Consider the following 25,479-nt stretch of genomic DNA (forward strand, 5'->3'; position numbering starts at 1 on the left):
CATGTTTCCCGTGTAGTTATAATCCTGTTGAGGATGAGAATGTTGAACAGGATATATTTTAGGTAAAGTGCTGACGGCAATACTCGGTGGAAAACTAGATGTAAACATCAAGATTAGTACCAGATGAACAAAGAAGAAAATTTCATTAAGCAAAATAAATACGGCAGACGTTGGTGAGCTGGTCACTTAGTGTGAAAGTCGCAAAATAAGCTATTAATTAATAATATTCAGCATAGAATTTTTCACGTTTGTCGAACGTAACATCAATAGTATATTGAAATTTATTTCTTTGATTTCATTCTATTAAATGAAGCTTACTGGTTTACGCCATGTAAAAATATACTTAAGCCACTCTGGAAGTTAAGCCAGTAGTAAATATTTGTAATTATAACAACGGTAACAGTAATATAGTAGTTGAGAACAGTTTGGCTAACTTTTTGAGCCTTTTTGTAGGTTTTTTCAATACTATTATTTTTTTTAAATATGGTTTAAATTGAATTTTTAAGTCAAAAACTTCAAATCGAGATTTCTCGAGATTCCTCCTAAGGATTTTTTTAAAAATTGGCCCAGAGGTGCAGAATGACCTCAGGAATCGAGCCCTGTGCTCAGATTTGATGGACAATTTTTTTGCATAATAACGGTCTGTCGGGGCACCGTGCATCCATCCTTGATTGAGGAGCTGGAGCTACTTTAATCAGCATGCTCGTTCCATAAAAAAGAAAATATCACTCCGGCGACGCGAGAAACTAAACTCTGAACGCGTGCAAGCTAAAACGCATAGCATAGCATAGCATAGCATAGCATAGCATAGCATAGACTGACTGTACATGTCAATGGTCGCTACTCCGTGATTGATCGGAACTGGTAAGAATTGCACTACGATCCAAATGAATAAGGGATGGGAGTTTCCGCTTACTCTCGAAGTGCAATTTTAGCAGATCTAATATTATTGATCAATAACGGCGCCGGCCAAGTCCTCACAGTCAGTTGGGATGGGGAAGGAATGTTAGGGTGTAATGATTGTTGCTTCTAGAGACCGAGAATACCTCTGCATCTCCACAATCACCACGGGAAGGGTGTTTATTAGTGAGGGAGGAAAAGATCTGGGAGTCACCTCTGGTCGGTGATGCGATCCATGGACAAGGGGGAAATATACTACTTGTATTTAAAGCTAGTTTTGTATTTTTGTCTCGAGAAGTTTTTGGAAAAATACGTCAACATCTATAATGTCGAACAATTCAAAAGACGTTTTTATTAATGACGAAAACTGAAAATTACATGTATATATTTTAACTTATATGAAACAGGAATAACAGGAATAATGCCGACACTTGTAGTGACGAACCATACATAGTTTGTTTGAAAATTACATATGAGCATTACTGTGCATTTTGTCTCGATATGGTAGAAGTTTTAGAAAATACGTCAACATTCACAATGTCGAACAATTCAAAAGATTTTTTTAATAATGTCAAAAAGAGAAAAATATATGTATATTCAAATTGTATAAGAAAAAAGCATAATGCCGACACATATAGTGACGAACCATACAAAGTTTGTTTTAATATTACATAAAAGTAACGCTTTCAAGAAAATATGTGTTATCATAAGCATGAAACGAACTCACCAGTTGGTAATCCATTCTCGACTGAACACAAAACTGACACTGACAGCAAAACTTCTTGGCGTCCCGAAAATAAACCGTCTTGCTTGGGCCTTCCCAAATACGTACCCAGCAAGACGCTCTAAAACAGGTGAAAAAAAAAAAAATCTCCGGCGACGAAACACGCGCGAATCCGTCAGCAAAATCAATCGGACGACGCAAAACCGAACTGTCCTGCTTGGGCTTCACGAAGCACTCTCTAAGAACTCCACCATCCTCTGATATCAAACAAACTAATATTTTCAATGAACAAGTGTGATTTTTGAAGGTGGAAGGTTTATCACCAGGGTATACGACAATCAGACACTGTTTCTAACTTTGAGTGAACAAAACCTTTAAACTTCTTTGCTTTATTACATTATTTGGGACAGTGAGAAAAATATGACAAAAATTGTCTTAGATAGCGAAGATATGTCAAAATAAACAACAGTAATCAGAAATTACATTCACTCACAAAAACAATGAAAATAACACTTGAGTATGCCAAATTCACGTTCAAACAATTTTCGCCTTTCGAATGCCACTGTAAGAAAAATTTTAACGAACTAACTCCATGACTTATGGGCATCTAAAGATTTTATTATTTTCACTTAATTACAAACTTGTGATGTTGAGCAAAAATGTGTATCATTACTTCTTCTGCAATTCTTCTGAAGATCATATTCACGTAGAACTGAAAATAAAAAAGTTGGACCACAAATGACTGATTTTTAAGGTCCACCCTAAGTTAAAACTTTCAATATTAATTTACTTAGCTCAAATGAAGAGTTAGATCAAATGTGTCTTTGACAAAGTTGTTCAAAATAACATTTTCTAAAAGTTTGCAGAGGAGCACAGCCACAGCCACGGACCTGGTGTAGTGGTTAGAACACTCGCCTCTCACGCCGAGGACCTGGGATCGAATCCCATCCCCAACATAGTCACTTATGACATAAAAAGTTATAGTGACGACTTCCTTCGGAAGGGAAGTAAAGCCGTTGGTCCCGAGATGAACTAGCCCAGGGCTAAAAATCTCGTTAATAAAGTCAAACCAACCAACCATCAAATAAATAAGTATTTGTCAAAATTAAACATAAATAAGGGTCGCCTATTCAACTTTTTTCTTAGAAGATGCAAAACTCAATTACGAATAACTTCTCTGAAGACATCGAACGTCTAAAATCCACGAGAACAGAGAAAACACTTTTCCTGCTAAATTGTCGATTCGTGTGCACCGATGGGGTTTCGTTTCATTAATTAATTTCGAAACTTTTACAACTAAAAAAGGTTAAACATGTTAACACAAAATATTCAACGAAACTAAAGCCAATATGTTGAAGGTTCACTGTGAGGTTCTTTTCATCTGTTACTGTTTTTCTGGAAATTTTGAATATACCACTAAGGTCGAACTTTTTCCATACCTTACTATAAAGCCACCATTCAAATACGCTGTGTCATATATTCCATATTGGATTATGTAATGTAATGTAATTCACAAAATTCAATTATAAAATTTACCGATTTATGAACAAGTTGTAAGATTTTTGAGACTCAATTCGGATTTAGTGACCTCATATTTAGTGAGTAGCTTATCTCCCCGACCAATTTTGTTTCATTGTTGTTTTGCGTGGAGGAAATTTTGTTATAGTTTTTGTTGTTTTAACTACTGACCAGCCAAAATTATAACACATTTTGTTGGATAAAACGCACTAACTGAGTAACAAAATCTCTTACAACTCTGTGTACTCCACTGATCGGGTTTTTATTTTTAGAAACCTATCATAGTAATTGGTCAACTAAACCCCGAAATCAAAAACTTCATTTTTAATTTGAAAAAAATATTTTTGTTATTATCATAGCATTTTGTCAAAATTTCATGTACATAATTTTCTAAAATCCAATCAGTACTGGTTTAAAAAAATTTGAACGATAATACATGCATCCAACAGATCTTATTGAACAGATTCACTCAAAAGTGATCAACTTCACTCCAATTCACGGTACCAGAAAGATTTTTCCCGGTAATTCCAAGAAAACACTGTTTAAGAGCTCATTTTTTTTAATTTCAGAACGATGTAAAGGACTGCGTCCAAGAAAGCTATTCAATACAATTTTATATTCAACTAGTGGGCCCGGCAAACTTCGTCTTGCCATCAAGTAGGCTGTTGAAAAACGCTATGGATCGTCCCATACAAAATGACAGTTCCGTTCACGCTCGTGTTTTCCGACTTGCCCGGTGAATATCCTGGGATTTTTATACACACAAACACGTCGGAACACTTGACGAACAAAACGGAAAAATAATCATTCAAATCGGTTGACCCGTTCGGGAGCCTTTTCGTGACATACAAACACCACTCCATTTTTATTTATATAGATGTATTTTTCGAGCACAATGCACAATAATTCAGAAAGCAGTTTTACGTATAAAAAATGCTTTTTAAGATTAGGAATGAAATATTAGACGAAAAAAGTCTTCTGTCAAGTTGTTTGTACTTGCTATGCCCTTTGTTTGATGCTATTGAAATTTCTCATATCTATGAAAATATGAACGACCATAATTTTCAATGACACTAAACAAAAGGCCAAACTAATACAAAAAAAAACTTTGTAGAAGATCGTTTTGCGTCTAATGTCCCATTTCGAAGTTGCAAAATGCATCTTTCCACGAAAAACTGCTTTCTAGATCATAGTGCAATGCTAAACTCCCATAAATTTTCACGAACCACTACTTATACTGAATGTTTTTACCATTTTCCCCACAACCATATCCAACTATGCCGAATCGGGGTGAATGGAAGCTGTGTGTACGAATCCACAAACCCCATCCAAACGAAATCCTTCCCATCTCACCAGCTCCTTCTCGTCCCGTCTCCAAAGATCGCCTCAAACAAAATAAAACGGATTCGTAACCGTTTAACTGTGTGTTTGTATGCTGGCTTCGACCGACATCGGCAGCCCAAGAAATCCCCATCCCCATCCCGATTCCGAATGTCTGTAATCTGTGTTGATCCTGATGGAGCGTCATTGTGTGAGTGTCGCTGCGAGAAAACTCACAGCATCCAGCAGCAACGAGATTCGGTGGACTACTTTTTCGCCAATCTCCAGTCCAGTTGGGTCGTCGTCGGTCGGAAGCTTTTTCCCATTGGTCTGCTAAGGTTGAGAAAACGGACGAATTGCGATTTTTGATTGGAAAATTTTCGGTGGAAGATTTGTGACGAGAAAGATTTTAGGATTTGCTGTGGATATTTGCTGTAGTAGGTCGTGGTGGAATCACGGAATCGGTGACGAAGGATTGCTTTCGCACAGGTAATGGGGCGTGTGTGTGATGGATGAAAATGTAGTCGGGATTACTCTGGTCTAGTATCTAGCAAAGTGCAGTGAAGATTCTTTCGAATTGTTTCTGGAAATGATACGTCAAAATGGGGCAAAAGTGGAAAGGTTGCAGGATACTGCTAGAAAAATGAAGTATTAGAATGGTGCAGGAAAGTGGATCCTATCGGGTGGAAAATTGGCAGTGAATCGGTGACATCGATGAAAGTGGGCCATTTTGTGGCAAGGGAAATACCCGAAAAAGGTGAATCGCGACGATTGCTGGGGAAGAAGGGAGGGGGCGGAGGATATTAGTTGTCGCCTGCAAGGGATAGTAAGGATTAGCAAACCGTTCTGTGGAGTGAGAAAAGCCACAACTGGGCCACCGTACAGCTGAGGGCGTAAGAATCCGTCCGTCAGGAGACCTTTTCCATGGATGGGGGCGTAAGGGAGTGGGTGGTAACATATGAGATGGGACATTACCCGACTCAAGGCAGCACGTGAAAGTGTACGAAGTTGTTCATATGGAAGTACGAATGCGATAAAATGGTGATAAAGTGCCGAAATTGAAGAGAATTTTGGAAAAATTGGGATATTAGCGAATTGAAGCTGTCATTTTTGGGATGAGTGTGAATGGGTGAGATGAGCATTGCTGGTGAGACGTGAGGGCTCCGGGATGAGCCTATCTCAACAACCAACAATGTACTATCGATCGGAGTAATGGAATGCAAAGGCAAAAGTGTTTCTTTCGGTATCGAAAATTTAGCCTAAATGGTGTAAAGTGCTGTAAAATTACAAGAAGTGAATGTTGGTCGTCCATCTTAAAAGGTTTCACCATCAAACTACACTGAATTCTTCTGTAAGCCCATTAGTGTTGGAGAATCCAGATGAAACGTTGCTAGTGAAGCGTGATTTTACTCTACAATGGGGGGATTTCGTCGATGAAAACAAAATCTTTGTTCAAATATTGGGTTCTGTCTACATATTCTAATATGAATGTGTCGGCAGAATTCGAATCCTATTCGAGATCCAACCGAGTGAATTGACGCCACAACCGGATTACCTAAGTTTTGACGTGTCCTATGTTTTCCGCAGATTTCGAGAGATGGGTGTGTTTGACGCATAACTTTCCGATTCATATCTTTCATCGAGAGGAAGCTTACCTGGAGCAGGAAAAAATTGTAGAACCAAACATCAATAGTGCTAGAATCCAGATTTCAGTAGAAATCAATCAGTGTTAGTGTGTGATTATCGTTATTTCCATCTTTTCTGTCGCCTTCCTCACCCAACTGTGAACCAAAACCAAAAAAATACCATCTTACATTGCATAAACAACAATCAACCGTGTAGAAAAGGATCTTTAATATCAAACAAGTCGACAGAATCATCTCAAAATGGGAGCTAAAGGTAGCGTAGAAGCTGCTAAAATGAACGCCGATGGCTGGAGCCACTTCGAGGTATGTTTACAATTCGGATTTTCCCCAAAAAGAAAAATCAAACCTCTTCCCACCTCTATTCACCAAAATCTCAATCCTGGCAATAACCACGGCAAGATCCAACCACGAATGATGCAAAATATATAAATCCAAATAAAATAACCGTTCAACTAGAGCACCAAACACCTACACACCTATTTTCACACTTTCTCGCTGTGACGGCATTAAAAACCCCCCTTCCTCCTATTATCCCTTCACACACACCGGACATCGATGAGCAGCACACCTGTACACTCGGAAAACACACGCTGTCGTGCTCTTTCTCACTCGCTCTCACGCTCTATCTTGCCTCCCTTTCATTACACGGCTTACTCCCACCCACAGCCAACAACAACGTGTGTAGAGTAGCTCACCAGCAGTGATCCAATCTGTGTGTGGTGTGGTCCGCTCTGTAACACGTTGTTGTTATGCTGCTGACTGATTTTTCCTCCCCAACAATGGAATCCGGGAGCAACAAGTCAGCAGCAAAGGCTCCGAAAGGATACACACAAATGGTTAATCACGACAATGGCATTGCTGAAATCGCGATCGTTACAAGTGGCTACTGAAAACACCTTCGCGTTGGAAACATTCATCAACGGAAATTGAATACCTATATGAGAATATTTTTTTTAAATTGAAAAATGCTATATTATTAAATTTAACGTTTTTATAGCAATGATTGAATGTTTTTTTTCCATGTACTTGGTTTTTTATAACACTGTATCAACACGCTGAAGATTGCTTTTTTAAAACTCGTGATGTATGGATGCAACTTAAAGTACACGGGATTTGCTCTTCTGAACCATCGATTGCTTGTCTAAATGTCTGAAATCCGAAACATTTTTAAGAAGTGAAAAGGATGATATTTAGAATACAAAAAAAAATGTTGTGTACATCAAGAAACCACATTTCAAATCTTCTAGGCCAAAATTCCGTCGTACCAGATAACAATTCATGTTGCAAATTCGATCCATTCGTCACCACCAGCGAGTGATCAAGCTTTCGGCTTAAATGGTTGTTTGGTTCTCCACATTTGGGCTCTTAACAGGGGTTGAATTCTGAGAAAATTTAGATAATATCTCACTTGTCGCTCTCTGTAACAATCATTGAGCCTGTTTATCGTCTACTGCTACAACTTTGATTATATCAGGGGATAACAGTGCATGAAAAAACCCATCTTAACAGGCTCCAAACAATAATAAGTCTGGCCACATTTGATAGTGGTTGAAACGGCGCATTAAGGTGATTATAAAAAGAAGCCAAACTTTGAATTTTCAAGTGCACAAGACGAGAGTATCTGACAACAGTTCGCGTTGAAAACCAATCAAATTGCTTGCTTGCTGATGGTGACCAATGGGATAGATTTTCTACGCGGAGCGCTGTTTGGTTCTCAAGTCTTGTGCTCTTGAAAATTTGAGGTGTGGCTTCGTTCTATAATCACATTGGTTGTCTAGAAATTTTAACTAAATTCGTTGTGAAACGCCCAATAGACTGGCCCAGCTCAGTATGGGAGAAAAATAAAGTTGAATGATTCCACGGGGCACCCCCCAGTATTATTTCGGCTTAGGGACATTTCGTCGAATGACATTTGGTCGAATGACGTTTGTTCGAATGACATTCGGTCGAAAGTACATTTAGTCGAAACGACATTTGGTCGAATGGACATTTGGTCGAATTGCTGTGGTACATTTATTTTGGTCGAATGACGTTTAGTTGAACGGAAATTTGATTGAAAGCTAATTTTCAAATGTATTTTTTTTTTTGCAAATTTGGTAAGATAACGTATTCTTTTGAATAATCTGAATCATTTACTGTTATTGAATGAAAAACGAGACATTTTATGTACTCTTACATTAAATTTCATACATCCTTTTAGGCCGGAACAAATTTGAATTTTACTTTTGTCACCCCCGCCTTCAAATTTTTCAAAAAGTCAGAGGGGGGAAATAAATAAAATGTTTTATTGTCAGTATTGGTTATTACTATTTTTCGCATTTTTTTTCTTGCTAGTTTTGTATTTCGTCCTTACGATAATACATGGGATGACAGTCCTTAGTCTTACATCATTTTTATTGTTACAGCGTAGCTTAGAGAATAGAATATTTTAGTGATTATCATATCTACAAAACTTTAAAGAACATCTTGTCAAATTAATACAGCAATTGGATCTTAAAATTTATTTTATTACACATTTGACTAGGGGATTCTTCTTCTTCTTCTTCTGGATATATAAATATTGAAAGCGATGGTATACAATATTGAAAGTTTGATGATTACCACAAGCTGCGTATTAAATGTCAAATGTTACTATACCTTGTCTTCATTGTGTTGTGAAAACGTTTTGAATCTATTTTTCGTTAAAGAATATAGGGGGAGATCCCCCAGTACCGGACACTTAAGCCACTAAATCCATGATTCGAAAAATATTGGTTTTATGTGCTATTGTTAGCCATTTATGATATATATTATCATTTTTATAGAGTACAAAAATAAATTTGAAAAATTAAATATGAATTTTGACATTGCATTTTGATGATGTATTTTAGTACCAAATTAATCGATCTTGAAAGGTGGCACCCAATACCGGACACGATCTGAAAAAGCCTCGAATTCTGTAAATTTGAACATCATTGAATGTGTTTACTATAGGAATAGTATATAATTGCCAATTCAAAGCATTTGCAACATTTACAAGAAAAATTTGAGTTTTTCTTAGTTTGCAAGATGTTCATCAAAAACCAATTTTATATATGATGTAAAATAGCACATTTTACGATGTTGTGCTGAATGTTCATTCTTCTTAATATTATTGCATGTTTGATACCATGATCGACGGAATTCATGAAAAATGAATGTATTTTGAGACACTGGTGCAATAATTACAAAGATATCATAGAACAAATCAAGCTGTCCGAAACTGACAGGAGGTGCTTAACCAAAATTGGAATTTGTCCATATTTAGTTCAATTATGGTACAACATACATTCATATTATCAAATTAGGATTATGTTCGAACATGCTTGCGTGATCTAAACTATTTTTTCATATTCAAAATAATTACTAAATAGGCTCAAAAATAAGGCAATACGTAAAATGTTTTAAGATTTTCAAACTATTGTACTTAAAAAAAAACATGCATATTTCAAGGATGTGTTATTCTAGCTTCCTTTTCTACTGATATACCATCTCGATTGAACCATGATTTCTTAATTTTTTGACTTTGTCCGGTATTGGGTGCTGTCCGGTTCTGGGGGATCTCCCCTAATCATATTTATGGGGAACATTGCCTTATATATATTGAAACTGAATGAAAAATAAGTGCCATCAACGCTGTTTTTCACATTATCTTACATTCGCTAAGGTTTGCAAAGAATATGGCACAAGTGGGCGTAGAAGGGCAATATATCTCACATTGCCAATTTTATTCAAAACCAGTGAAATATTTTTATAACCAGAAGAATATAACGTACATGTTATATCAAATTAACACTATCTAAGTTCAATTTCAAGTTCTAAGTGCAACATTTTCACAGTGTTCTCAATATTGTATGTAGTTTAAACACAATTTGAAGCTTGCTCCTGTTGATTAATCAATTTAGTATTTTCTGTCACCAAAATCCATAATTATGGATAAGAAACCTGGATATGTTATGAAAATTCTAATTATGAAAAATGTTATATGTACGATCAATGTTATAAAAAAAATGACGTGATAATAGTTCAAAACATTTTGATATGGCGCTGGTTGGGCAGCATATAAAAAATGATAAATTTATCTGAATTTCCATTTAATTATTTATTGTCCCCCCCCTCGACACATTTTAATGGAAAGTGACAAAAGAAGATTTTAAGATTTGTTACTTTTTCACTACTATTTCAGTTAATTCATTTGGTATTTAAATTTTTATAATAAGAAGAAAACTAGACTAGGAAAAACTAAGAAAATCAACACTAAGAAAAAACTTCAATTTAAAATTTAAAAAATACTAATTAATAAGCAAATTTTTAAAAACTATTAACACTTTAGCCCGCTCAGGGTCATTTAGGGGCAGACTCACAACCCACACTTGCTTCACGAATTCTACTTCATCACCACGAAAGAGAGAGAAAATGGAATTGCGCTTGAAATAATTATGCTCTAAACTGTATATATCGATTTTAAATTAAAGGGTTCAATGTATTTTATATTTACAAGGATTTTTTTTTAAACTAGTTATGAGGGATTGCACAAAAATTCGCCTGACCACACCAGCTGCGTAGATTACTCGTCGGCTGAGGATGTTCGACCTATTGGCTACGACCGGGTTGACTGCAGCCCGGCTAGCTCAGTCGGTAGAGCATGAGACTCTTAATCTCAGGGTCGTGGGATCGTGCCCCACGTTGGGCGCCAATTGTTACTTTTTCACTACTATTTCAGTTAATTCATTTGGTATTTAAATTTTTATAATAAGAAGAAAACTAGACTAGGAAAAACTAAAAAATTAACACTAAGAAAAAAAACTCCAAAAAACTTCAATTTAAAATTAAAAAAAACTAATTTATAAGCAAATTTTTAAAAACTATTTACACTTTAGCCCGCTCAGGGTCTATCCGGGAGAATCGTTTAGGAGCAGACTCACAAGTTATGCCAATTAAAATAAACTTTTAAGAAGTAGTGTTTTTGTACATTGACTGAAATATTTAGCTCTAGTGAATTTATTATTCTTTCAAAATATCATCATTCTTTCAAAAACTGCTCAACAAGTTATTTTGCTACTCAACGATGTAAACATAATGTTTTTATTATTTGCAATTCTTCTTAAATGTCATCGTTCTTCGTAATGAACTGCTGATCTTCATCTAATGGAAGCATGCGGAGGAGAGTTTGGGAGCTTTATTTGAATTTCAGGACTTGCAGCTTACGGACGTGGATAAGATCTTTGAATCAGAAAAAAACAGAATCAAAAGAAATCAGAATTGAAACGGCAGATAAAATTGCTTTGAGGAAAACCTTTATGGCGAAGTGAATGTTATGTGTCGGTAACTTTACTTATGGCGAATTGGCTTATTGTGACATCTATGTATGTAAGGGAAGACGAGTTGACTGAGGCAACAAAAGTTGGCTTGCTTTCATTTATGATCAGTTTATCTCGAATCGCAAAACATGCCTGCACAAAAAAAGTAGCATGAAACGTCGAAACGCAAGAAGTTGATCGATATGTTGTAAGAGCGTCCATCAAATTGAATAACAAACTTTCGCATATAGGCTGTTGATAAAATGATTGATACTTTTTCAATTATTCTATCACTCTTGTATTAGCGACAAAATGATACTCTCGACAACAGTCAGACTGAACGTAAAACTTTGTTTCCATACTATTCAGATTCGGCCTCTACCGCGAAATGTCGGTTCGAACAAATATCATCTGCTCTCTGTTGCAACTAAACCTTTTCGACCAAATGTCCGTTCGACCAAATGTACTTTCGTTCAAACGTCATTCGACTAAATGGTATTCGACCAAATGTCTTTCGACCAAATGTCATAGATTCACCCCCCCAGGATTATTTCTTGGGGTTAGAGGAAGCCTTTCTGAAAAATTCAGCTCATTTAGTCGTTCCATGAGCTGGCGCATTTGAATTGAAGTTAATATGGGATTTTCAGCTCAAACATATGAGCAACAGCACATCATCTACTGTTTGGTTCAGGAAAATCGTTGATCGCGTTCAATTGGACCCAGAATGTCAAAAACACTACTTGATGTTATAGCGAAAAATATTGTAGAAGATTGTACCATAATCAAAATTAATAAAGTTTGTGTTTTAACCATCTGAAGTATATCATGCAATACTGATTGAATTTCTTCAACATAGCTTGGGGGTAGCCACTAAGCGCATCATAGCCACCTATGACCGTGGGCGAGCTGAGGCACATGTCGCATGCATATAAGTGACTGTACGGGAGTGCTAATCTAAGCCTAACTTTCAACAACTGAAAGAGTAATGAAAATGAGATCAAATCCAGATACAACCTTCTGCAATTATGTTCATTAGGGTATCAACTAGTGTATTTGTCATTCTGGGCTTATTTGAACGTGAACAATTAGTATACGGAACGAAACAGTGACATAGAATCAATTTTCAATATATTTGAGACGAATATCCCATACAAACTTCAAATCGAATGCGCCAGCTGGTGGAGCAACCAATCAACCAAGGGCCAGTCTAATGCCCAAAGTACAAAAGTTTTGTAATGTTATCGAGATTTGTTAGTACTGGTGATTAAAAAATAAAAAATCTTGTTTAAAATAGCAAGTCTTTAACAAAAAACAAGACTCTGTATTTAGTAGAGTAGTGGTAGTTGTCAAAACTGTTGATTCTGCTGTTGCTGTTGTTGCTGCTGTGCTGTGCTTGCTAGTCGTTGATTCCGTGTAGTGGAAACGAAAATTGATTTAGCTTTTTCTTAGTTGGCTCTAGTACGTCAACAATACGCTGAGGTGGTTTTGGCTGCTCAGAGTAGGGCCGCTATTGTATGTATACTGCTATTACCAAGTAGTTGGTATACATTTAGAGGGCTCTGGCTCAATTTGCAGTCAGATTTGATTGCACGACAGAACAGCTTTACTGCTCTAGTACGTCGTTAATATACTGAAGCGGTTCTGACTACTTCAGGTAGAGCCGCTATTGGTTTTCACCAGCCTCCTGGCACCGCCCATACAACCCCATTGAAAAATAACGAGCAAACATCTCTGGTTCCTACTGGGAAGTGGTTCCCACTGACAGCTCAATGTTTGTAAACAAATAACCGTTTGAGGAATAACAATAGATGATGGCGAAATCTTTTTCTCCGAAAAATTTCTTTTCTCGCATAACAACAGTTATTCGAACAAACAAACGGTTGTATTGCAGTACAGCAACTCGATTTGGGTTGATGTGATTAGCTAGAAACACATTTTAGTATTGGAGGATAAATTCCCTATTATGATTAGGCCATTGTACGTTGTTGCTCTTAAGTTTGATGCTGACCACGAAAACATGGCTGCCTAGCACCGGGTTGGGTTTCATCTTTAGAGGGGCTCTGGCTCAATAGAGAGTCGAATTTGATTGTGTGGCAGAAAAAGTTAAGCGGGATAGTCAGAAGCTAATTGATAAATCAATAATCGTTACAGGAACTATTTTTGATTCGATAACTTTTCAACATACGAACGTTACCGTGTTCTGTTGTGTTGGTAATTTGTTTACTAATTCTGAGTAGTTCAGTTTCACTCAAACTGTAGCTCACTACACTGTGGTATATACTTTTCGGGTAAAAGCGACATGGTCAATAAAAAATATGCATGTGTTGTATGCAAGAGAATTGAAAGTGTCACAGATTGCAACGTGGTGAGACCTATCCGAGTTGTGCTCAAAAATACTGCAATTAAAAATCGAGTGCTTGTAAATAAAAAAAATACTGAAAATAACTAACTCTTCATTATCTCGAAAAGGTAATACGGGCAATACGTGATGAATTAACTCCTCTCGCAACGTCGTTTTTCAAAAAAAAAACACGCGAGGAATAGTTCAAGCTAGGCATTAAATATGTATGGATAGGAAAAGGAGGAATAATTCTTACAAGAAAAGACGATAGCCATTTGCCATTAAATGTAAGGAAGATCTTGAACATTTACTTCGTGTTAAATTCGATAAATGTCAGTCCAAAATTAATTCGCGTAGTAGGTAACATTTAAGTGTAAATATTAGTATCTTAGTTGTTATTCATTTACGTTTTTGTTTGGTTTATAAGTTTATTTTTATTTATATATATTTAAAAAAGGCTAACGCTCTCAAAAACTATTTCCACGGCTCTGTTGAAGAATTCAACAATAGCTACAATGATAGTAATGAAAGAAGTTTACGTGTTTTCCAATGCACATTGGTCCCAAAGCCATATCTAGGAAGACAAAAATGATTACGCCTAAACCGTCTATTTTGGGTATATGGTGTCTTCGGCAAAGTTTCTTCATATTTTTCCGACATTTTTTTGAGTGATGTGAAATTAGGGTGGCTCACATGGTTTACGAGATCAGCACATAAACTTTTTTTTTTTTTGAACATTTTTATTGAAGGCACCAAAGAGCTATCTCGATATTTTTCAAGTTATGGACAATTTTCATTTAAAAACTTACTATTTTCAAAATATTGTCAATCTTTTCAAACAAAAATCGTCCTCACAGTTTTTTCACCATAATCAGAGGAAGAGATAATCTTTCTAATAGCGACAAAAGATTGAAAATCAGTTTGCGCCTTTCGGAGATATCGGCATTTGAAAACAACCATTTTTTCGAAGAAAATTTCTAATAATGCTGTAACCATAAGAGATAAAACAGTTGTTTCTTCGGCAAAAAGTTGCGCAATTAAAAGTTCTAAAAGTGTTTGGAACAAAGTTTTTGCGTGAAATTATTGTATAAAAAGTTATCTAGAAAAAACTATTTTTTCTGTACCACCCTAACTTTTTTGTTCAAAAAAAAATCATAACTCGCGAACCATAGGAGATAGAAATTTGGGTTTTTCGGCAAAGTTGCTCCAAATCGGTTGTTCTAAAACATTGTAGAACATTGTGTACTCCTAAATGCGTCAGCAAAAAAGTTTATGTGCTGATCTCGTAAACCATATGGGCCACCCTAATTTCACATCACTGAAAAAAATGTCTGAAAAATATGGAGAAACTTTGCCGAAGACACCATATATCTAAATTTGACGGTTCAGACGCAATCATATTTGTCTTCCTATATATGGCTTTGGGGCCAATGTGCAATTGAACGCTAGAGGGTTGAACGATTTGAATAAATTCGATAATATTTTGCAATGTTTAGACAATATAAATGTGTATGTTGATATAATTGTTATGTCTTAGACTTGGCTAAAAATTGAAAATACTCCAATCTACCGTATACCGGGATATACAGCAATACATTCTTGTAGACCAAACTCGAGTGGTGGATTAGCGGTTTATTTGAAACCAGGAATGAAATATTGAGTTATGCTTAATGAGTTCTCCGATGGATTGCATCATATTTATCATCATGTTGCATTAACAGATCTCTCAACTATGATTTTCATCGTTTTCATGGTAATTTAAAAAATTGGTTGCACAACACTAATAAAAGTCGATCGTGTTTCATAGCTGGTGATTTAAACATACCAATAAATCTATCAAATAATGTTGTAACAAAATACAAGAGATTATTGAAATCCTTTGGCTTCATTTGTACAAATACTATCATAACAAGACAAGCAAGTAAAAACATACTCGATCATTTTATTGGAAGAATGGAGGACGCCAACAAAATTCGCAACGATACGATATTCGCCGATATAAGTAATCATTTTCCCATACCTTCACGATTAAGCTTAAGGCCGCACGGGACGTCATCATAATCACACTATCCATTTGAAGAAGCAAATCTCAAGAACCACCCCATATATCGATGCGAAAAATGTATCACTATGATTCTATGTGCACTACGCACAACCCAATACATTTTCAGCTTCATAAGTTCACTAAAACTCGAGATTTGATTCCACAAAGTTTTGATGATAATTGTTAGAGTGAGACAAAAGATAGGGAAAATAACACGGTCTCCCGTGTCCCCTTAAAAACTTTAGAAACACAATAACTGTTACGAAACAAATAATAAGTCATGCTAAGCTTCAAAACGATTTCAATAACTTCATTAACGATATAAACAAGATAACAGACACAGAGCAAACATTATCTAGCATCATATCTAAATACAGTTCCATACTGACAAACTGTACAATAACTGTTACAAATGGTTATCGTATGGCCCTCCTAAAAATGAAAAATAATTATCTAAAAATGTTAGAGATAATCCTAATAATAGTGGTTCAAAAGAAATGCTTGATCATGTTAGTAAAAAAATAGACAAAGCAAAACGATTCAGTTAGAGACAATATTATGAAAATTTACTTAAATCAACGTGTCAAGTTTTGGAAAAACATCAACACTATATTTGGAAGAACTGGAAAATAAGTCTTTTTGCTTGATTAGGGATAGGATAGAACATGAACTAGCGAATAAAATACCTAATAGTTCTCGTACTGATCCATGCACTAATATTGTGAGTATGAGAAACTCTTTATTCCTACGCTCTTCTACAGTAAATGAAGTGATTACTATAATCGATGCGTTGGCGTCAATGCGATAATGTGTCAATGTTTACCAACGCGGAGAAAGTTCTCGAAAACTGCAATGCGAAGCCCAGAAAATCCCTGCGCACGTGGTGTTCGATCATTGTCATATTCTGATCAAGGAATAAAATTGTTGCAACAAGAATAGGAGATGACAATGTCTTTGTTGCTGCGTGATTCACTGGTTGTGTCTGATATTGAACACGACCTTAAGTTATTGGTAGACTACTTCTCCAACAATTTATTATCTTTGAACTTCGCGAAAACTAAGCATTTAATATTTCATGCTGCCAGAAAAAGAGTTGAGCCTCATGGTGATCCTAAATTTAAACAACTTCAACACATTTTCAAATGTTCGGCCGACGATGTCCATATCATCCGCGAAGCAAACAAATTGACTGGATCTCGTGAAATCGTACCCCGGCTGTTAAGCCCGGCTCTCCGCATAACATCTTCTAGCGCAATATTGAACAACAGGCACGAAAGTCCATCACCTTGTCGTAGTCCCCGGTGGGATCCAAACGAACTGGAGTGTTCGCCTGAAACCTTCACACAATTTTGCACACCTTCCATCGTCGCTCTGATCAGTCTCATGAGCTTCCCGGGAAAGCTGTTCTCGTCCATAATTTTCCATAGCTCTACGCGGTCGATACTGTCGTATGCCGCCTTGAAATCAATGAAAAGGTGATGCGTTGGGACCTGGTATTCACGACATTTTTGGAGGATTTGCCGTACAGTAAAGATCTGATCCGTTATCGATCGGCCGTTAACGAAGCCAGCTTGATAACTTTCCCCGAACTCGCTTACTATATGTGACACACGACGGAATCTGGGATAATACTTTGTAGGCCGCATTTAGAATGGTGAAAGCTCGAAAGTTCTCACAATCCAACTTGTCGCCTTTCTTGTAGATGGGGCATATTACCCCTTCCTTCCACTCCTCCGGTAGCTGTTCTGTTTCCCAGATTGTGCCTGTCAGCCGATGCAGACAAATGGCCAGCCTCTCCGGGCCCATCTTTATGAGTTCAGCTCCAAAACCATCCTTACCAGCAGCTTTATTGTTCTTGAACTGGTGAATGGCATCCTTAACCTCCCTCAAAGTGTAGGCTGGTTGGTTTCCATCCTCCGCAGTACTGACCAAGGCGTTTCCTCCGTTGTCCCGTCCTGCATTGCCTGTGCTCTCAGCGCCTTTCAGGTGCTCGTCGAAGTGCTGCTTCCACCTTTTGATCACCACACGCTCATCCGTCAAAATGCTCCCATCCTTATCTCTGCACATCTCGGTTCGTGGCACGAAGCTGTTGCGGGATGCGTTGAGCTTCTGATAGAACTTACGCGTTTCTTGAGACCGGCACAGCTGTTCCATCTCCTCACACTCCGTCTCCTCCAGGCGGCGTTATTTCTCCCGAAAGAGGCGGGTCTGCTGTTGCCGTTTCCGTCTATAGCCTTCCACGTTCTGCCGGGTCCCTTGCTGCAGCATGACTGCCCTCGCTGCATTCTTCTCCTCCAAAAACTTCTGGCACTCCTCGTCGAACCAATCATTCCGTCGACTCCGTCCCACGTACCCGACGTTGCTCTCAGCTGTATCGTTCATGGGTGATTTTACTGTTCCCAGCAGTCCTCAAGAGGGGCTTCATCCAGCTCGCCCTCTTCCGGTAATGCAGCCTCGAGGTGCTGCGCGTATGCCGCTGCGACATTTGGTTGCTTGAGCCGCTCTAGGTCATACCGGGGCTGCCGTCGGTACCGTACGTTGTTAACGACGGAGAGTTTTGGGCGCAGTTTGACCATCATCAGATAGCGGTCAGAGTCGATGTTAGCGCTACGGTTTGCTTAGAATATGTTGAGGATTTTATTAGAAATTAAACGATAATCTAGCCAGCACTTATTCAATTTGGAACCCATTAGAGATTCTATTTATTATTCGCAAGGAGTTTTCCTACAGATTAGTGTTCGTTTCATCGATTGTGTCGCTTACCCCTACGGAGGAGAGCGATGCAATAGGGATCAGAAGTGTCCGGTTCGCGCAGTGCGAAGAAAAAGTGGTGTAATCCAGTCATAAATGTTTGGTCCATTGATTGTACCGCTTGCTCCAGCGGAAGCGAGCAATGGGACCGGAAACACACTTGTGTGGCATGCAACGTGTAATCGAGTAATATCGGAAATCTGGTTAGGCGTGATTATACCCAATGTCCTTTCCAAGACAACTGTGGAGATGCAGAGGTATATTCGTTCTTTGAATTCTCGATTCGTGCTGTTTGAGAATAGTTCGCTAATCCCAAGCCCTATTCATTCAATATCTGAACAATCTGAACAATCATTCGACTGTTCTGCTCAATCACGGAGTGCAACTACGAAGCGGTCATCTATGCTTGAGCTCATGCTAATTATCCGCAAGGGTTTTACTTGCAAATTTTTCATGCGTTTTATTTTAAGTTTGTAACTTATTTGGCCAGTTCATTTGCCTCAATTCAAATTGTAGTGGTCTGGAGTGGCCAAATCAGTTGATAATGAATTGATTCTCCGTATATAGACAAGTTCCCTCGAATTCATGAAGATTGAGACGTCGCACGGTCGTGTTTCCGACAAAAAAAAAAACGGAAATGTCCTCAAAGAAGCCCTGGTGGAACCTGTGTCGGGTACTCTGGAGTGGCCAAATCTATTGATAATTGATTTATTCTTCATTTATTGACATGTTCTTTCGAATTCAAGAAGGTATGTTTTGGACATAAAACAGAAATGTCCCCAAAGAGGCTCTCGTGGAACCTGTGCCAGGAGATCTGGAGTGGCCACATCTGTTTCTACCGAGGTTTTTTTTCTTTAATTGACATGAATTCATGAAGATTAAGACGTCGCACGGTATATTTTGAACATGAATCGAAAATGTCATGAACGGTCCACTTATTCAAATTATGTTGTAATGATGACAATCGATTATTATCTCACGTTTTACATAAAAACTTCAGTGTTGTAACTGCAATAAGTAAAAAAAAAACACATTTCCCAAATTTGGCACCCTCGTGACCCCAGTACAACCCGGAATATCTTCGGTATGGTTCCGAATTCAGCAATGTCCATTTATGACAAATAACTGAAACCTTTTTAAAGTAAACTGACGGTGGTTTCAAAAAAATGAAATGGATGGAAATTGACGAAATGGCAGCTTTTTGAAAATGCCTTGTTGGAGGTCGGTAACGTAATGGTTAGGAGATGTGAAAGGTCACGTTAATTTCTGGTACAATAATGGCAATCGATGGTTCGCAAAACCGTGAATTCACTATCATTGACGGTGAAGAAGAAAATTACAATAAAATCTGGATAACAGTTATTCTGGCTCAACAAGTTTAGCTTCTATTTTGTAAATCTGTAAATACATCATAGCAATATTTGTACAGAGAATTCGCTTTATGTACTTGTGATAAATATAGCAGTTCATTCTTAGGCTAGATATATGTAGATTAGCATTGACAACTTTTTAGCTGAAATTAGTTCCCGCTTGGAAGTGATGTGCCTACTGAATAAGATTTATTTTATGTTCCCAGAAAATCATTGCCCATCCTGTATAAAATCTTTTAAACCATATTGAACATTATGTTATTCAAAAACGCTTTATTCCATCAAACAAACAATTGCATTTATTTCTAGCCGGCTAGTAGGTCTTTCCATTTTCAATAACCATTGTTCCACAAAACAAACTAATCCCATACCATTTATGCTTAACTCCCATCGTAGAGTAGTCGCGTAGTATTTAGTCTGTCTCATCTTCCGCTCATGTCACTCTACACAACTTCACTATTTTTTTCGTTTCTCCTGATCACACTTCACTCACAACCAGTCACCCATATCTCACACCGTAGTTTATTACCATTTAATTTAAAATTTAAATTTTATCCGATTCAAAATCATTCTGGAACCGAATGAGTGCAGTCAGTCGTCGTCACCCGACACAAGAGCACTAGAGCAGACTCAATCAATATCAAATATCTGACACTGGAAGTCATTCCCTATTGCCCTGCCGCCCGAAGCTCCGGGAGATGCAGCGCCGAAACCCCGAACGTGAGGAACAATTTGAGGAGTAAACTTGGTAGTCGCATTCTGCACCTTGCATTATTATCTGCTGTCGACGGACAGGATAAGGGTAGTACCGTAAAACGGGGTAACTTTGGTAGCTTATTTTTATTTAAATTTATCTTTTAATTTTTTTAATTCAAGACAAGTACTAGTACAGGTAGTATAGTGAGGAATAAGTTCAAGTGGGGTAAAAGTTTCTTTTCAAGATATCAAGCTTATCTTGAAACAAAGGTTATGATTTATCATAGTGTTTCGAATACTATTAAAAAATAAGACTTTTACTCCAAAATAGATTAAGGTTTGAAAAAGTTATGACTATGTAATGTTTTTCGATGTGAAAATTGTAATTTTCGGTCAAACTTTCATTTCTTGAAAAGAAATGGAAATAAAACATTAATCTTTTTTTGTGTTACGGCGTAACTAGACCAATCATAAAGATGCTTTGAGATGTAATAGTTTTTGCATAATTGTTTGCAAACCATTTTTGGCCCATAGCGTAATATCGCAAGGAAAATATGTAAAAAGCCTAAAATCTTCATATTTTCTTTAAATTAGCAAAATATGCCTGGTCGTGTGAAAAAATAATTAAAAAAAATTTCTTAAGTTCTGTTCATTGTTTGCAAGCGTTTCAAACACACGAAAATCTCATCAATTTTTAATATACGAATATTAAGCCTCAAATGGCTCTTGAATTGCTCTGATATAAAGTGTCATACTAAAAGTCTTTACTTTTGCATTTGTTTCGCTTAACTGGTTAAAATAAAGTATGGTAATCCGTTTGATCCGTACTCTTAGAATTATCGACATTATCAAAACAACCCCGTTTCACGGTACTGCAGCAGAAAATGCATCTCCACGGTCGGTGTGTGCAAAGCGATTCATTAAATATACGAACAGGACGGATATCAACGGCATTTAGGTCAAGTGGAAAACGTGGCTATTGATGATGCTTTGAGGTTATTATGAAGGACGGGCGCATCCCGTCTTTGTCTGCAGATCATATCTGCTCGGAGAAGCCGAAGAACATCATAGGAAACAAGATTGGAAGTGATGTTGATTGAATCTTCTTCGGTTCCAAGATTTTTGAATCTGAGGATAAACCATAATAAAATAAACGTACTAAAATTCCCTATCGCAATAAGTTCCTCCGAACTTCACAAGTAACCAAATAGCACTTTAATTAACCCTGCTTACTAATGTAGCGCTATTATACAGCTGAAATGGTGAATTTGCGTGCTAGTGGTTACTTGGGATACCATTCTACCAAATTCCCGCAGATATTCTAACAGTTTCCCCCTTCTCGTTCTCGTTGCCCTTTTTCAACAGCGTGGCAGCAGCCGTCACTACAGCCACCGACACAACCAGCGATCGCAGTCGCTGAACCGAGGCCAAGCACTATCCCGGGCCGATGCCAGTGTGATGTGGTGACAGCAAGGAACCTCAGGAGGACAGGCTGGATGCCCAAGTTGCGCAATGGGTAATAAACTGAGCTGTTCGTGTGCGCCGCTAATACGTAAAGCATATCGGTACGAGGATTCGCCGTGGCAAGCATCACGTAGACGGGACGGTCATCTCCTGAGGTATGTGGACCATCTCCTTCTCTCCGCGAGGTTGCTGGGGCGTGGTTTATGATTTCGAACTATGACTTTAGGATATTGGAATATCAATGATCCCAAACAATAAAAAATGTACTATGGTTCAGAAAGCAAATTTACGCGGAAGGATGTATTTAATGCTTTAGAATGAATTATTAGACAAAACCTGTCTTATAAAAAGTTGTCTATATTTTTACCCTATATCAGTATCATTCTAAACATGAGATTATTTCCTTATAGGCAATATAAAATTGTAAACTTTTTTTCTAAAATTATAAATAACTTTATTCGACATTTGTTCTAAATTTTCAACATTGGGTTTTCTATATAACTAACTAGTACGAAATCAAGGAGGTAGCTTCAAAATCATTTCCATTTTTTTGCCAGAGCTTTCTTCCTGAAATTGGAACAGCTAGTCCATAATGGCAGCAGAATTTGGAGCAAGTGTGCCACCCTTCTTCTTCTTTCTGGCGTTACGTCCTCACTGGGATTGAGCCTGCTTATCAGCTTAGTGTTCTTATGAGCACTTCCACAGTTATTAACTGAGAGCTTACTATGCCAATGACCATTTTTGCATGTATATATCGTGTGGCAGGTACGAAGATACTCTATGCCCTGGCAAGTCGAGAAAATTTCCAACCCGAAAAGATCCTCGACCGGTGTGATTCGAACCCACGACCCTCAGCTTCACGGGTAGAAAACAGAATCCAAAAACAAGATTATGACTCATGATATCATGATTGTAGTGTGTTTTCATCTAATGAAAATACACCATGATTTGGATTCATGATATCATGAGTCAGATTGCCGTAACGCAACACACGCGTTAAGTTTTTGTAGCTGATTGCTTGAAATCATGATTCAAATGCCAAAAATGCTGAGTCGCGCATCCGTTTATGATCGACAAAATAAAAAAAAGTTAAAAATAGCATACAGTCGGGTCTCCTATTAAACGCATTCCTATAACGTGCACTCCTATTACGCTCACTCCTATAAGACACACCAGGACGTTATAGGAGACCCAGGGCTTATGGGATTTCATCACTTTGGGGGTGTCGTTGAATATCTCGTATGCCAAAAGAGATAGTACAGTACTGTCTTCGGCGAAGTTTCAGTACTAAGTACGATCTACCTTTAGGAGTTGAGGATCATCCTTTTAGTTGAGAACTTGGCCGGTAGGGGCGCTTTTCATGATTTGCACTATATGAACCATGAGGGATAAGAATGCAAAATTTTGTAACATATGATATCTCTGAATCCTGATGTTTTGGAAGGTTGGTGTCTTCGGAAGAGTTGTTCAGTAGCTCAAGGGCTGACATGTGGTGGTCATTCTAATACGGAATTACGCCACCAGGTGGCGCTAGTGAGCATGGAATTTTTATTTTGCGCATAACTCAGTAGCCCGACCACTTAGAAAGATGGCGTCTTCGGCAAAGTTGCTCAGTATCACAAGGGCTAACATTATTTGAGCCGAAAGTTTCGGAATTTCGCCACTAGGCGGCGCTAGTGAGCAAGGAATTTTTATTTCGTGGATAGCTCAGTAGTCTGACCATTAAGAAAGTTGGCGTCTTCGGCAAAGTTGCTCTGTATCACAAGGGCTAACATTATTTGAGCCGAAAGTTTTGAAATTTTGCCACTAGGCGGCGCTAGTGAGCATGGAATTTTTGTTTTGTGCATAGCTCAGTAGCCTGACGATTTAGAAAAATGGCGTCTTCGACAAAGTTGATCAGTATCACAAGGGCTAACATTATATGAGCAGAAAGTTTCAAAATTTTGCCACTAGGTGGCTCTAGTGAGCAAGTAATTTTTGTTTTGCGCATAGCTCAATAGCCTGACCACTTAGAAAGATGGCGTCTTCGGCAAAGTTGCTCAGTATCACAAGGGCTAACATTATATGAGCCAAAAGTTTCGAAATTTTGCCACTAGGCGGCGCTAGTGAGCCAAGAATTTTTGTTTTGCGCATAGCTCAGTAGCCTGACCACTTAGAAAGATGGCGTCTTCGGCAAAGTTGCTCAGTATCACAAGGGCTAACATTATTTGAGCCGAAAGTTTCGAGATTTTATATATACGTAGAAATCGGGAGAGAAAGTTTTTTTATAAGATTGAATTATCGTTATGAAAAAGAAGGTTTATATTTTGAAAATATTCAAACAACAGTGTCGTGTAACTAAAGAGATAAGGCCAGTCATAGTTATCTCATTAAGATTGTTGGCGAATGGATTTCCCAATTCATTAGTAATGACTGACATTCCAACCTAACTTCATTTCCATCCAATCCATACCTTGGAAAATGTTCAAGAAATGAAGTTCATGCAATGACGAAATAAAAATAAACATACATATTTTTTTCTCTGATATGAACCAGCTAAAAGCTAAAGATCACATATTTGAGTAGTAAACGGATCCTCACTCATTCTCATATCAAATTATTGATCAAAAATTCTCCCAATCCGTCTAAAATACTAGGATACTAGCCATACTTTTATCCGATTGTAAAAATAATGTATACAGTTGTGTTCAGAATAATAGTAGTGAAAGCCGATTTTCATACAAAATGCTCAACTTTGGCATACTGTTACTTTGTTCCCATATAAGCAATCGGCATGAAATTTTGGCAGTGAACTACAAATACACTCAATTTCATTATCACATATTTTGAAAATTTTCACACTACCGGCTAAAAAGTTAAATACCTGGTGAAATCGCTCAAAATAATAGTAGTTTTTCTTTTGTAAATTTTTGTTCAGCAACAATTTTGTAAAAAATTGGCTTGTTTATAGATTTATAGCTTGAGTGGAAATGGTTGATACGATGAGTAAAGAAAAATTGAAAAACCCAAAATACAGCAGATGTTTGAATTATTAAAACTACTATTATTTTGAGCGATTTCACCTGGTGTTTAACTTTTTAGCCGGTAGTGTGAAAATTTTCAAAATTTGTGATAATGAAATTGAGTATATTTGTAGTTCACTGCCAAAATTTCATGCTGATTGCTCATATGTAAACAAAGTTACAGTATGCCAAAGTTGAGCATTTTGTATGAAAATCAGCTTTCACTACTATTATTCTGAGCACAACTGTATATTTTTCTCCAGGCACTTTTACTTAAACGTGACAATGCGAGGAAAATCGATAGCCTAGTGTCATGTTGAACAACTTTGGTCAGGCTTCTGAGCTATCCGCAAAACAAAAATTCTTCGCTCACTAGCGCCGCCTA

The 25,479-nt window shown here is 37.4% G+C and overlaps 1 protein-coding gene and 1 non-coding gene across 12 annotated transcripts in view; both read left to right on the forward strand.

Moving 5' to 3' along the window:
• Positions 1 to 25,479, forward strand: part of LOC5564449 (protein still life, isoforms C/SIF type 2) — a 560,183-nt gene that overhangs the window by 153,943 nt on the left and 380,761 nt on the right. For 7 of the 11 annotated variants that reach the window (XM_021842095.1, XM_021842091.1, XM_021842094.1 and 4 more), the window contains one exon: positions 21,994 to 22,247. In XM_021842095.1, coding sequence (XP_021697787.1) covers positions 22,141 to 22,247 — 107 coding nt within the window. In that variant the 5' untranslated portion in view covers positions 21,994 to 22,140. Of the gene's footprint in view, positions 1 to 4,718; positions 4,952 to 5,638; positions 5,814 to 6,049; positions 6,412 to 21,993; positions 22,248 to 25,479 lie in introns of those variants that run through there. The other 4 variants (XM_021842102.1, XM_021842103.1, XM_021842101.1 and 1 more) reach the window with 3 other exon arrangements.
• Positions 10,747 to 10,819, forward strand: Trnak-cuu. The gene has a single exon. It is a non-coding gene; the product is annotated as a tRNA-Lys (tRNA).

The sequence above is a fragment of the Aedes aegypti genome, chromosome 2 (assembly GCF_002204515.2).
Source record: "Aedes aegypti strain LVP_AGWG chromosome 2, AaegL5.0 Primary Assembly, whole genome shotgun sequence".
In the NCBI taxonomy this organism is placed as follows: domain Eukaryota; kingdom Metazoa; phylum Arthropoda; class Insecta; order Diptera; family Culicidae; genus Aedes; species Aedes aegypti.